This window comes from Conger conger, chromosome 10 (genome assembly GCF_963514075.1).
Source record: "Conger conger chromosome 10, fConCon1.1, whole genome shotgun sequence".
NCBI lineage: Eukaryota > Metazoa > Chordata > Actinopteri > Anguilliformes > Congridae > Conger > Conger conger.
In genome coordinates this window covers 4,757,651-4,770,615 of record NC_083769.1, presented here as the reverse complement: position 1 = coordinate 4,770,615, position 12,965 = coordinate 4,757,651, and the positions used below count along the sequence as shown (strand labels likewise).

The 12,965-nt window shown below is 45.6% G+C and overlaps 1 protein-coding gene across 2 annotated transcripts in view; it reads left to right on the top strand.

Annotated features, from left to right (window-relative positions):
- The window catches only part of itpr3 (inositol 1,4,5-trisphosphate receptor, type 3), a 77,309-nt gene that overhangs the window by 52,280 nt on the left and 12,064 nt on the right, over positions 1–12,965 (top strand). For both annotated transcript variants that reach the window (XM_061259231.1, XM_061259230.1), the window contains exons 35-47: positions 1,408–1,589; positions 2,649–2,797; positions 3,094–3,202; positions 3,671–3,776; positions 3,927–4,102; positions 5,057–5,216; positions 6,183–6,346; positions 8,824–9,024; positions 10,873–10,983; positions 11,360–11,455; positions 11,728–11,829; positions 12,547–12,633; positions 12,747–12,857. In XM_061259231.1, the coding sequence (XP_061115215.1) occupies positions 1,408–1,589; positions 2,649–2,797; positions 3,094–3,202; positions 3,671–3,776; positions 3,927–4,102; positions 5,057–5,216; positions 6,183–6,346; positions 8,824–9,024; positions 10,873–10,983; positions 11,360–11,455; positions 11,728–11,829; positions 12,547–12,633; positions 12,747–12,857 (1,754 nt within the window). The remainder of the gene's footprint in view (positions 1–1,407; positions 1,590–2,648; positions 2,798–3,093; positions 3,203–3,670; positions 3,777–3,926; positions 4,103–5,056; positions 5,217–6,182; positions 6,347–8,823; positions 9,025–10,872; positions 10,984–11,359; positions 11,456–11,727; positions 11,830–12,546; positions 12,634–12,746; positions 12,858–12,965) is intronic.

Sequence of the window (12,965 nt, the reverse complement as noted above, 5' to 3'; positions counted from 1 at the left end):
ATTTCAGGTAGAATATGTAGTTCAATTCACAGTTCACAAAACAGGGTTGCTTTTATCCAGTTGGTATATAAATTCACTCAGAATAGCTGTTTAGCCATAAAATATTAGTGAACTGAATTGCCTGTTTTGTCGTTTATAAATATGATTATACTCGCATTACTTATTCCAGCCTTAAGGTGGCAGTGTCTCCCAGCTGAGGTATTTTCACTAACCTTATGACCTTCAGCTGAAGTAACCCTTCGAGTTCCAGCATTGCTCAGAAGAGCAAGTTAACCAACTGACAAATTACATTTCACTGTGAAAGTTAGTATTGGGCTTTTTTTTTATTTTTTTATACTTAACAGTTCTCTGTTTGCTATGAACATCTTATTTATTTTTTAGAATACTTTACAGTGTATTCTACAAATCATCTCCTCAAAGAGCTATTGTAGTGTTCTTGGTGGGATTTCTTTTTTGCTGTAAACTGAAGGTTTGATTGAAGTGTGACATTAAATAGAGGTTATATTGACCTTGGTGAAATAATGACCAAATCATTTATCCAGGACCTTCTCATTGCACCTTCTTACTTCAACTTCATTTACCATTTAAGCATCATGGTATAATGTATTATACTGTATTCACAATGTTAAAAACAAAGATTTCAAGGTTTCTCTAAGATTAGTAAATCCTACAGCAAGCCCAAACCGTTCTGATATAATTAAAGGATACTCCCGATAGCTAATCCATCAAAAGAGACACTATGCAAGTTATGTTAATGTGTGGCCTGTCCTCCTGCTCAAACAGCTGCAGTCGATCCCATGTTAAACCCAGGGACCATCGCAGTCGATCCCATGTTAAACCCAGGGATCAATGCAGCCGATCCCATCACACGCTGCCCTGGCAACTGTTAAAGGAGTGACATAGTGGTTGAATGTGACATTTGCCAGTTGTCTTTAGGCTACAATAGAACAAATGTGCATAATTCTTTTATTATTCACTCATTTAAATGTATTTTAAAACATATTTTTCCAAGGCACATTTTTCCTGTAGGCCAGTGGCGCAAACTGTGGGTCACAAGTTATAGGGTTATGGTTATGCTCATGTACTACTAGGAGAACATTCTCAACTGGTTGAAAATGGGACAAAACATTTCAAATGCTTACTTCTCCAAAACTAAAGAATGGACATATTATCGTGGATATTCATCGCGTTTCTTCAATACCCTCTTGTGCAAATTGCATATAAAAATGTAGAAGGTGTGACCAACCACCATGTTACTCCTTTAATGTTCTTTAAAGGAGTAAAATACATTTAAAAATGTTAGGTTATCTCAGTACTGCAGTGCTTGGCCTATGTCTTGGCGAGTGTAACCAAACAGCTGATATGCAGATTGACTGAAGAAATGCCCGTCCCGTGTCGCTCCTGCAGCAAAGAGCCGCTCCATCATCCTGCCCATGGACCTGGACTCCCAGATCAGCACCATGCTGAGCTCCAGTGCGCTAAACTCCCTCCCCCGCAATAACCCCAACTACAAGAACCCCACCCGCTCCAGCCGAACCAGCGCCCCCAACAACCCCTGGGACTACAAGAACATCATCGAAAAGCTGCAGGTCTGCTCTCTCCATCCAAACCCTAACTGTAACTCATGGGTCTACAAGAACTTCATAAAAACTACAGTTCTTGTATTCTGCGATATAACCGTTCCTCTACCTGTGCTTGGATACAGCACAACCCTGTTATTCTGCCTGTGTTCTAGTGCAGCACAACCCTGTTCCTCTCCATGTGTTCTAGAGCAGCACAACTCTGTTTCTCTCCATGTGTTCAGGAGCAGCACAACCCTGTTCCTCTCCATGTGTTCTGGAGCAGCAGTTAGGGGCAGCCTGTAACGTAGTGGTTAAGGTAAATGACTGGGAGACACAAGGTCGGAGGTTCTAATCCCAGTGTAGCCACAATAACATCCGCACAGCTGTTGGGCCCTTGAGCAAGGCCCTTAACCCTGCATTGCTCCAGGGGAGGATTGTCTCCTGCTTAGTCTAATCAACTGTATGTCGCTCTGGATAAGAGCGTCTGCCAAATGCCAATAATGTAATGTAAATGTAAATGTAATGCAGCACAACCCTGTTCCTCTCCATGTGTTCTAGAGCAACACAACCCTGTTCCTCTCCATGTGTTCTAGTACAGCACAACCCTGTTCCTCTCCATGTGTTCTAGAGCAGCACAACCCTGTTCCTCTCCATGTGTTCTAGAGCAGCACAACCCTGTTCCTCTCCATGTGTTCTAGAGCAGCACAACCCTGTTCCTCTCCATGTGTTCTAGAGCAACACAACCTTGTTCCTCTCCATGTGTTCTAGTACAGCACAACCCTGTTCCTCTCTATGTGTTCTAGAGCAGCACAACCCTGTTCCTCTCCATGTGTTCTAGAGCAGCACAACCTTGTTCCTCTCCATGTGTTCTAGAGCAGCACAACCCTGTTCCTCTCCATGTGTTCTAGAGCAGCACAACCCTGTTCCTCTCCATGTGTTTCGGAGCAGCAGAACCCTGTTCCTCTCCATGTGTTCTAGAGCAGCACAACCCTGTTCCTGTACCTGTGCTTGGGTGCAGCACAGCCGAGTTCATCAGTGCTGCAGTTTGATGATGAACTGCATTTGTTGTTGATGTCCCTCTCTCAGGATATCATTAACACTCTGGAGGACAGGCTGAAGCCTCTGGTCAATGCAGAGATGTCGGTGCTGGTGGATGTGCTGCACAGGCCGGAGCTGCTCTTCCTGGAGGGAACCGATGCCCGTTTGCGCTGTGAAACCGGCGGCTTCATATCCAAGTGAGTGAGAGTGTGTGTTTTGTGCATGTGCTGTTTGTGTGTGTACGTGAGTGAGTGAGTTAACAAAATGCGACATAACGGCGAGAACTGGCCATCCAGCCCAGCAATGCTCGCCTTTTCCTACCACTAAAGTGGTCGTCACTAGAAGGCCGCACTAAAAAAGTTCCGACAGCTCTGACAGTAACCAATCAGTAGCGAGCACAGAACATTTAGTTTCTTATTTAGTTACTGAGTTATTGAGTTAGTTAGTTCCACCTGCTGTTGGTGTGCTATCACTGTGTTATACCTGTGTCTAGGCTGATCCAGCACACCAAGGACCTCATGGTGTCCGAGGACAAGCTCTGCATCAAGGTCCTCCGGATCCTGCAGAAGATGCTGATCCGCACCCTGGAGTTTGACGACAGGGTGAGGCGGTGAACGCGCTCGCCGCACTGCCTGCAGTGGGTAGTGCCGCCTGGTACTGAGGGCCAGCTCAGGGTCAACTCTGGCCCTCCAATCCACATCCAGCCCTGGTTTTCTTTTTTCCTGGGTGATTAACCCTTTCAGTTCCAACAGTGCCATATGGCACTCTCAACCTAATACCTTTTCAACCAATCAAAATGACTGTTATACTATTATTTCGAAGCCCTCTTAAAGTTTGGGTTGCCTAAACTTTTTAGAAATTTTCTCAACCAAAGCCAGCACCCCTTCAGGGTGGCATTTGGGTGGAGCCATTTCATATTGGTCCTGGAACTGAAAGGGTTAACTGAACAATTAGGGATTGGCTCGACTGTCTTCACACCGGCCTCCCAGGTGAAGGGTGGAAAAGCTTGGCCTGTGATGTGATGATCCCTGCTGTAAGTGAGGCTGATCCTATGATGATCTCCCCCTCAGGGTCTTTCCCTCAGGAAGGTGCTGGTGCAGAACTATCTCTTCAACAACAACAACAACAACAAGAAAAACAACAACAAGGTGGAAATCGTTGAGCTGGGGCTGGGAGGTATGTCAGGAAGAGGGACTATAGCATTTCACACCCACTTTCTCCGGATCTGACTTTTTGATGCATTATGTTTGTTGACATTTTTTACATTTGGGTGTATGTGTGTGTGTGTGTGTGTGTGTGTGTGTGTGTGTGTGTGTGTGTGTGCAGCGCTGGAGGGGGAGAGAGACTGGGCTGCTGTGGCAGCTATACAGTGTCGCCTGGACAGGGAGGGGGGCACACGACTCTTCACTGACCTCATCATGAGCACCAAGAATGACAAGATCTTTGAGGAGAGCATTCAGGTGGCCATCTGTCTCCTGGAGGGAGGGAACACTGAGATTCAGGTAGGAAAACAGCACACACACACAAACACACACACTAACACACACACATACAGTACTGTGCAAAAGTCTTAGGCACCTGTATAACATTCTGTACAGATATGATTCTTTCAAAAATAATACAATGAAAGGTCCTAAATAAACTATACATTTTAAATTACATTTTAGTAATTTGGCAGAATAACTGAATCAAATCAGTATTTTTTCTGACTACCCTTCGGCGTTAAAACTGCATCACTTCTCTGAGATACCCAACACTGTCCTGCATTTCTACAAGACAATCAGCAGGGAAGTTGTTCCAAGCATGTTGGGGAACTTGCCACAGTTCTTCTGCAGACTTTGGTTGGCTTCTTGCTTCTGATCTCAGACAGCCTTGATCAAGTTTTTATGTAAAAAGTAGTCAATTGCTTACAGTAATATTTTACTTTTAAATTAAATACAAAAATGTCCCTGCAAAATTAAATCTTTTGGAAAATGAATATTTGGAAATCTCAAATGTTTTCTTTTATACTAAGACACAAAAAAATAATCATATATGCAATAGTACTAGGGTGTATTGTAATAGTACAATAAGTCTAGGGTGCCTAAGACTTCTGCACAGTACTGTATACTGTACACACACACTCATTCTCACACATACATACACGCACCAATATTTGCATGGGACTACTGCCCCATGTACCAAGATATTAAGATCAGAAAAGAGCACTTGCTTGAAGCTCCAAAAAACAATTCATAGGATTTATTTTACCATTAAGCAAGTGTGCAAGACTTTTCTTTTCTGACCATCAAGTGTGACACAGCACATTGCGCAAGCATTTTGGTGTGTGTTTTTTATGATAACATGTGCCAATGTCACTACTTGCTTGAGCTGTGTGCGCCTTCCGCGGGACCAGGAAACAGGAATTGCAGTAATGTCCTCTCCATCCGTCACCTGTTGGGTGTCCCGTGCTTTAGAACTCCTTCTTCAAGCTGATGATGGGCGACAACAAATCGGAGAAGTTCTTCAAGGTCCTGAATGACCGCATGAAGAACGCTCAGCAGGACATCAAGGCCACCGTGTCGGTCAACGTGGGGGAGATGACCCACAAAGCTCAGGATGACAAGGACCTGGATGGTGGGTACCCTGGTGTACGTAATCCAGCTACAGTCAGGTGGATGCCATTAACATAATATAATGACGAGAAGAGGTCGTTCAGCCCAGCAATGCTTGCCTTTTCCTACCACTGCTTAGTTTCCGTGGGGGTTATCCATGGGATGTCTGGTTAACTGAGCATAGAGAAGATAGGATTATGGACATTTTCAGTAGTGCTATTGGTGAATTATTAAGTACTATCTCTTAATGTCTTGAGACAGTAGTGGTCATGTTCATGGTTGTGATGTAAATAAATCCCAAACAGTAGCTTTTCGGCATCAGTAGCAGATCTCCTGAACTCAGCTCTTTCGTCCGCGTCTCTCTGGCCCCCCGGCCCCCGGTCTTAGACGCCTGCTGCAGGAAAGAGCACCCATTTAACAGCCTGGCCTAAATCCTCATGTAGCCCAGGTGTGTGTCTACTTAACCAGTAGGAGTAGTCCTCTTCTTGACCGCTTCCAGTTTCTTGTCAAGAGCCTTTAAGAAAAGTTTAGTAAAGCAGTCGAGTTGCTATACTGATAATTGTAAACTCCCAAGATATAAAACCTTACCCAGCTCTGGTATCTTCTCATGTCGAAGAAGAAAAAGTACCCTCTCCAGCAGTATGGTCTCTCTGCAAAGCAGTATGGTCTCTCCATCTGACAGTATGGTCTCTCCGCAGCGGTATGGTCTCTGCACAGCATTATGGTCTCTCTGCATAGCAGTATGGCCACTGCCTGTCTGGCAGTGATGTCCTTATATGGGGCAGCCTATAGTCTAGTGGCTTGACTCGGACCTGGAAGGTTGGTGGTTCAAGCCTCAGTGTAGCCACAATAAGATCAGTGCAGCTGTTTGGCCCTTGGGCAAGGGCCCATAACCCCACATTGCTCCAGGGGGGATTGGACCCTGCTTAGTCTAATCAACTGTAAGTGGAGTGGTCCGTCTCCAGCAGTGTGGCTTTTGTCCCAGCAGGGTCCCCTCCGATGGCGGACTCGGCTCATTATGGGCAGGTCTCGGCCCCGGTCCTGCCAGAGCAGCGCGAGGTGGAGGTGGAGATGGCCCCCACCATCAGCATCATGAAGCCCATTCTGCGCTTCCTGCAGCTGCTGTGTGAGAACCATAACCAGGACCTTCAGGTCAGTCCCACCGGCTGCACTGCAAAAAGCAATGAATAAGGCAATAAGTTTTATATTGACACTTATTTCCTTTACTTTTTTGCATTTACATTTTAGTCATTTGGCAGACGCTTTTAATCCAAAGCGACATACAAGTGCATAGGTTCTTCCACAAGTCAAAGCATCACATCCATAACTAGGAAAATACATAGGAAGTGCTGTTTTAAACATATAGTCATCATAAGTGCAAATTCTTTTTTTCTTTTTTTGGGGGGGTTAGACAAGAGGGATAGGGATATCAGAAAGGGGGGCGGGGGAAATCAGGAGGGAGGACTAATATTTGAAAAGGTGTGTTTTTAGTCTGCATCAAAATAGGGGGAGGGATTCTGCTGTCCTGACAGTGGTAGGCAAGTCATTCCACCACTGAGGAACCAGAACGGAAAACAGGCGTGAACGTGCAGCTCGACCGCCAGGTGCTCGTAGTGAGGGAACCATAAGGTGACCAGAGCTGGCAGACCGGAGTGGTCTAGCTGGGGAGTAGGGAATGATCAAGGATTGTATGTAAGGTGGGGCAGTCCCCTTAGCAGCCTGAAATGCCAACGCCTTGAATCGGATGCGTGCGGCAATAGAAAGCCAGTGGAGGCCAATGAGAAGCGGGGTGACATGAGCCGACCTGGGCTGACTGGTGACTGGCGGGCTGCAGCATTCTGGACCAGCTGGAGGGGCTTGATGGCACATATCAGCCAAGCAGGCAGAGATCTGTGTGGTGATCTGGGTATCGGGGGGGAAGGAAATAGAGTTGGGTATCATCAGCGTAAGAGTGATAAGAAAAGCCATGGGAAGAGATAACAGAACCAAGAGACATGGTGTATAGCGAGAAGAGGAGAGAACCAAGAACTGAGCCCTGCGGGACTCCAGTTTGTAGAGGGTGAGGGTCAGAGACTGAGCCCCTCCAAGTCATCTGGTAGGAGTGGCCAGAGAGGTAGGAGGAAAACCAAGCGAGTGCAGATCCTGTGACACCCATCCCAGTCAGCGATGAGAGAAGAATCTCATGGTTGACTGTATCGAAGGTGGCCGACAGGTCGAGGAAGATGAGGACAGAGGAGAGGGATTTGGCTTTAGCAGAGTGGAGTGCCTCAGTGACCGCGAGCAGGGCGGTCTCAGTGGAGTGGCCACTCTTGAAGCCGGACTGGTTGGGGTCATGGAGATTGTTGTGAAGAAGATAAGTGGACAGTTGGGAGCAGCCCGCCCGTTCCAGAGTCTTGGTGAGAAAGGGAAGAAGAGAGACAGGCCGGTAGTTGCTCAGAGCAGAGGGGTCAAGAGTAGGTTTTTTGAGCAGGGGAGTGACTCTGGCCCTCTTCAGGGAAGAGGGCATGGTGCCGGAAGAGAGGGAGGTGTTGATTAGAGAGGAGAGAAAAGGGAGAATGTCATTAGATATAGATTGTAGAAGGGGAGAGGGGATGGGGTCAAGAGGACAGGTGGTCGGGCGGTGGGATGTAAGGAGTTTCAATGTGTCGGAGTCAGAGAGGGGAGAAAAGGTGGTTAGGGAGTTGGGGAAGGTAGAAGGGTCAGCAGGGGGAGAGGGTTGGGAGAAGGAATTGCGAATGGCGTCAACCTTCTTTTCAAAGAAGGAGACAAAGTCATCAGGTGTGAGTGATGAGGGAGGTGGGGGGGAGGGGGGGGCCAGAAGAGAGGAGAAGGTTGAAAACAGTTTGCGGGGATTAGAAGCGGCCGCGTTACTTTTCGAGTGAAAGAAGGAACATTTAGCTAGAGAGACAGAGGAGTGAAAAGATGATAGGAGGGCATGGAAGGAAGCTATATCACTGGGGAGACAGGACCTTTTCCATTTTCTCTCCGCTGCCCGCAGTTGGGTTCGGACAGCTCATAGAGCATCACAAAGCCAAGGATTGGGGGGGGGGAGGCCCCCAATAATTTGTCTCATTTTGCTAAATGAGACAAATTATTTGCTCAAGCAAACAGGAACTTAAAACATTTTTTTCTGCTTGAGAGAACAAAAATAAGATCTTAAGTATTGCAAGACTAAAACTCATGTTTTGCAGTGCGGTCTCAGGTCAGTGCTCAGCGCTGACTGCTGATCTAAGGTCTGCTCAGGAACACTCTCAGGAAGAAATCCCCAAATCGAACATTGTTGTACTTTCTGGTAACATTTGCCAAATCTTTGGCAAATTCCTACAGAACAATAACCACTGTCCCTTTATCAATGAGGGAGATGCAAAACCTGCGCAATGTCTGTTGGAAAAAGGGCACCTCCGCACTGCAATATGACGCACATATAGCCAATGAGGTTAGACAGTTTGACTCATTTCAAGATTTACCAATGGAATAAGAAAATTTCAAATATTAACTTAAAAAAACATTTGGATTTTCTACTTGGGAGAAAAGAAAAATAGATCAAGACTAAAACATCTTAAACACGTCACTTTTTGCCGTGCGTTGGTAAATCACGAAAGGTGTTTAACATGTCTCTCCTGCCTCAGAACTTCCTGCGCTGCCAGAACAACAAGACCAACTACAACCTGGTGTGCGAGACGCTGCAGTTCCTGGACATCATGTGCGGCAGCACCACAGGGGGCCTGGGCCTTCTGGGGCTCTACATCAACGAGAGCAACGTGGGGCTCATCATCCAGACCCTGGAGACGCTCACGGAGTACTGCCAGGGTCCCTGCCAGGAGAACCAGGTCAGGTGCCACGGGAAACGCTTCCACCCAGCGCAGCGCTTCGTCAATCTGGGTTTTTATGGATTTAGATTACATCTCTCCTGAGAGTGGGGCAAGGCGCCAGCTGTCGGCTAAATGGCTGATTACACACCTTATTTTCGCAGGCTACCTTTAGGCATACAGTATATTTAAGGTTCACACTTTTTTTTTTTTTTTTTGCAAATGTTATGTCAACAGAACCATTGGCAACACACCTAGCTGGCTACTTTTCTCACCTGGCTGGGTACGGAAACATCTAGGGAACACCCTGTGCATGTGAGCGGGTTGCAGAGGTCAAGAAACTTGGCTAGGATGGCATGTGGTGGGTTAGGCCAGGGTGTGCTCTTTTTTTTTCTTTAACTTTCGTCATTCGAGGATGCATTTTAAGGTATAAATGTTATACATGTGCCTCTAGATTAAATATTAAAAGATCCCTCCCTTCATTGCCCTCCTAAATGAATTGAAACTGAAAAAGAAGTTTTTACTAAATTTTACAGAACTTCGGTTTTTAGTAAAGAATTAAATATCTGCATTGGTTTTCCACCTTTGAACCTCAGTATCTCACCCCTTTCAAAACCAATCTCAGTGCCATTTCGCACGTCTACTAAAATGGCAACGGGCTCGCCAGCTACTGGTTTTGGTATTGCTTCGCTGTGCCATTTCTGTGCTACTGATACCTTTTTCCCGCAACAATAACTGAATTTAAATCCAACGGCTCCCGACACAAGACTACTCTTTCTAAGGGTAAATCAGAAATATACGTGCTTTTTGAAATTTCCTGACTTTACATTTTATTCAATTTGAATTAGACCTCAAAACTTTACATTTCGACGATGAATTCCCCGTAAACTTAACATGGTGAGACACAATGCTAACATGAGGCTAATCTGAAGCCGTTATGGGGGACCGTTATGTTCGGCATAGTCATCCCGTGCAGTTAACGTTCGTACCCAGCCAGCTGACATTCCATAGCACACCAACTGTAGAAGCAGCCACTCACTGTCCAAAGCGGCAAGCAAGCACTCAATTTGTGAAAACGTGTCGGATACAGCAAACAAGGGCGGTCAAAAAGAGACCAGCTTGGTCGGCGTACATAAGCAGAAAATTTACAGCTAAATCACCAGCTACGTTAGTTTATTACGCTCGCCATAAACACCAACGAAGTCAGTTAACTGGGCTAGCCAGCTCTAGCTACACAAAAAATGGCTGTTACAGTGTTAGCTTATGCCAGCTAGTTAACTAGCTAGCCTATAGTTAGGCTTTTAAAAGTAGTTTGCGATCTACCTCGCGAGCTGACTGACTGGTTGATATGGGATATTTGTTATTATACATGCAATATATCTAGGAATATAATGTGCAAATACCTTGTTGATGCCAGACAACTGGTGTCTCCTTAGGATTTGACTGAAGAAATGCATTTCAGACAGCAGAATTATCGTTGAAATGGAAAACAATGACGCTAACTAGTTTTAAATCATGCATCGTTCTGCATACTATAAAAACAAAAAAACTTTGGTTGAGAAAGAATTCAAGCGAGAATGTATTAATGCAAGCTCTCGGACAAGGGTTTTATTTTTAATGAATATTTAAAATTACCTATCAAGTATTAATCAAACCTCCCGGTGTAAAAAGTAAGGCTTGATGGAGAGCAGGCTGATGTTAGCGTTAGTGCTGATCAATTTAATTTGCTGTCTTTTGGGGTTTCAGCAAATGCAAACATTTCACATAAAATGTTTTTTTGTGATTAATTAAATATAGTTTTAAAATACCTCAATGGTAGCAATGGTACCCAGGGTGTGCCTGTGAAAATGCCTATGTCCTCTCTCACAGACGTGCATTGTCACCCACGAGTGTAACGGCATCGACATCATTACGGCGCTTATCCTGAACGATATCAGCCCCCTGTGTCGCAACCGCATGGACATGGTACTACAGCTAAAGGTGTGTCCAGGTTCATCCAAACCTGCAACATAACCCATAACATTTATTTTTACCTCAGTCCTAACCTGAGGTGTGTCACACCTCTCCTCCTAACCTCAGTTATACCTGCTCTTACAGTATACTTCCTTTTTTATACCTCATTCTGTCACTCCATTCATCATGTTTTATGCTACAAATACAGAACTTTACACAATGTCAACTTTATGTACTGTATTGGGTAGTTTGCAAAATATTATTTTCATATAGCATTGTAACAGAATTCAGAACTTTAACACAGAGTTAAGTTCTGTAATACAGTCCAGTTCTGTAACTACGAACGCCCTGTGCAAGATGAGATATGAATATTACTCATCAGCTTTGTATCTGCTGTCTCCAGGACAATGCCTCCAAACTGCTCTTGGGTCTGATGGAGAGCAGGCATGACAGCGAGAATGCTGAGAGGATTCTATTTAACCTCCGACCCCGCGAACTGGTCAGGAATATCACCATCTCTCATCTCTCTCTCTCTATTTCTCTCTCTCTCTCTCTCTCTCTCTCTCTCTCTCTCTCTCTCTCTCTCTCTCTCTCTCTCTCTCTCTCTCTCTCACGCTCTCACTTTCACTCATAGCACACTCATAGCTTTTTTTTTCTTAAAGTCACCATCTAAAATTTTGTCATATGAACAAATACCATATTTAAGACATAATCCCACTGGCATTTCTCTAGCAATAACCATTGAGACCGTTTGCATTTGCGGGCCGACAGGTGGAGGTGATAAAAAAGGCCTACCTGCAGGAGGTGGACTGTGAAGACGGGGAGGTGTCACCTCGTGAGGTTGGCCACAATATCTACATCCTGGGCCTTCAGGTACTGTCCAGATCTGCGAAGAGAGCACTACATCAGACAGGCTTGCGTAGAATAGGCCCTTAACCCCACATTGCTCCAGGGAGGATTGTCCTCTAAGCCTGCCTGTTGTTCTGTTCTTGGCTAGTTTGTTTCGTTCTGGCTGTTATGCATAGTCTCTGTTTAGTTCTAACCTCTGCTTCCCTGTCCCGTAACCTGTATGATCTCTGTTCTGTTCGCTTTCTGTTCTGTTTGTTTCCTGGATCGCCTGTCACCAAACTCTGGCTGGCTTATTGGACTCTGATTCTTGGACTACGTTTCTGGTTCTGTCGCTTGTTTGGACTGCCTACCCAGTTTAAACAGACTGTCTTACGTGTTTGCCTGGTATTCGAACACTGCCTGCCTTATCTGCCTATCGTCATTAAAGCCTGCCCTGCCCTCCTCTGATCCCTGAGTCTGTGTTTGGTCCTTCTGTCCACCAGTCCTGACAATAAGCTGCTTTATTGAGATTGTGCATGTCCCCAATTTAAGTAGTAGTAGCTGCAGTAGTAGATGTAGTAGTAGTTTTAGTAGCAACAGTAGCAGTAGTAGTAGCAGCAGCAGTAGTAGATGTAGTAGTAGTTTTAGTAGCAACAGTAGTAGTAGTAGTAGTAGTAGCAGCAGTAGCTGTAGTAATATTAGTAGCATTAACATCATTATCACATGAGATACTGAGGCTGTGACTGTCCTCCACCTCTGCAGTTGGCTCGGCATAACAAGTCCCTGCTGAACCTGCTGAAACCCCCGAAGAGGAGGAAGGAGGAGGTCGAGGAGGGCATCTCCTCCATGGTGATCCGCTCTCCCCTGCCCACAGCGCACAAGCCCACATCACACTCATTCATTTCTCCGCCTGACACCTGGGCCAGATGGTTTACATCCGCTCCGCTGTGCTCTGTCTGCAGCTGAACCTGAATAACCGGCCCCTGTCTCAGATGCTCAAGTCCACGGCCACGACCGAGGCTCCCGAGGAGGATCCGCTGGAGTTCTACGAGCAGCACACGGCTCAGATCGAGGTCTCCCTCAGACTCCCGAAAACTCTCATTTATCAGCTGCAACAGTGCGACAGTAGTGCTTTTACAGAATAAAGCAATAAGGCAAAATAAAGAATTCAATCTTATTTG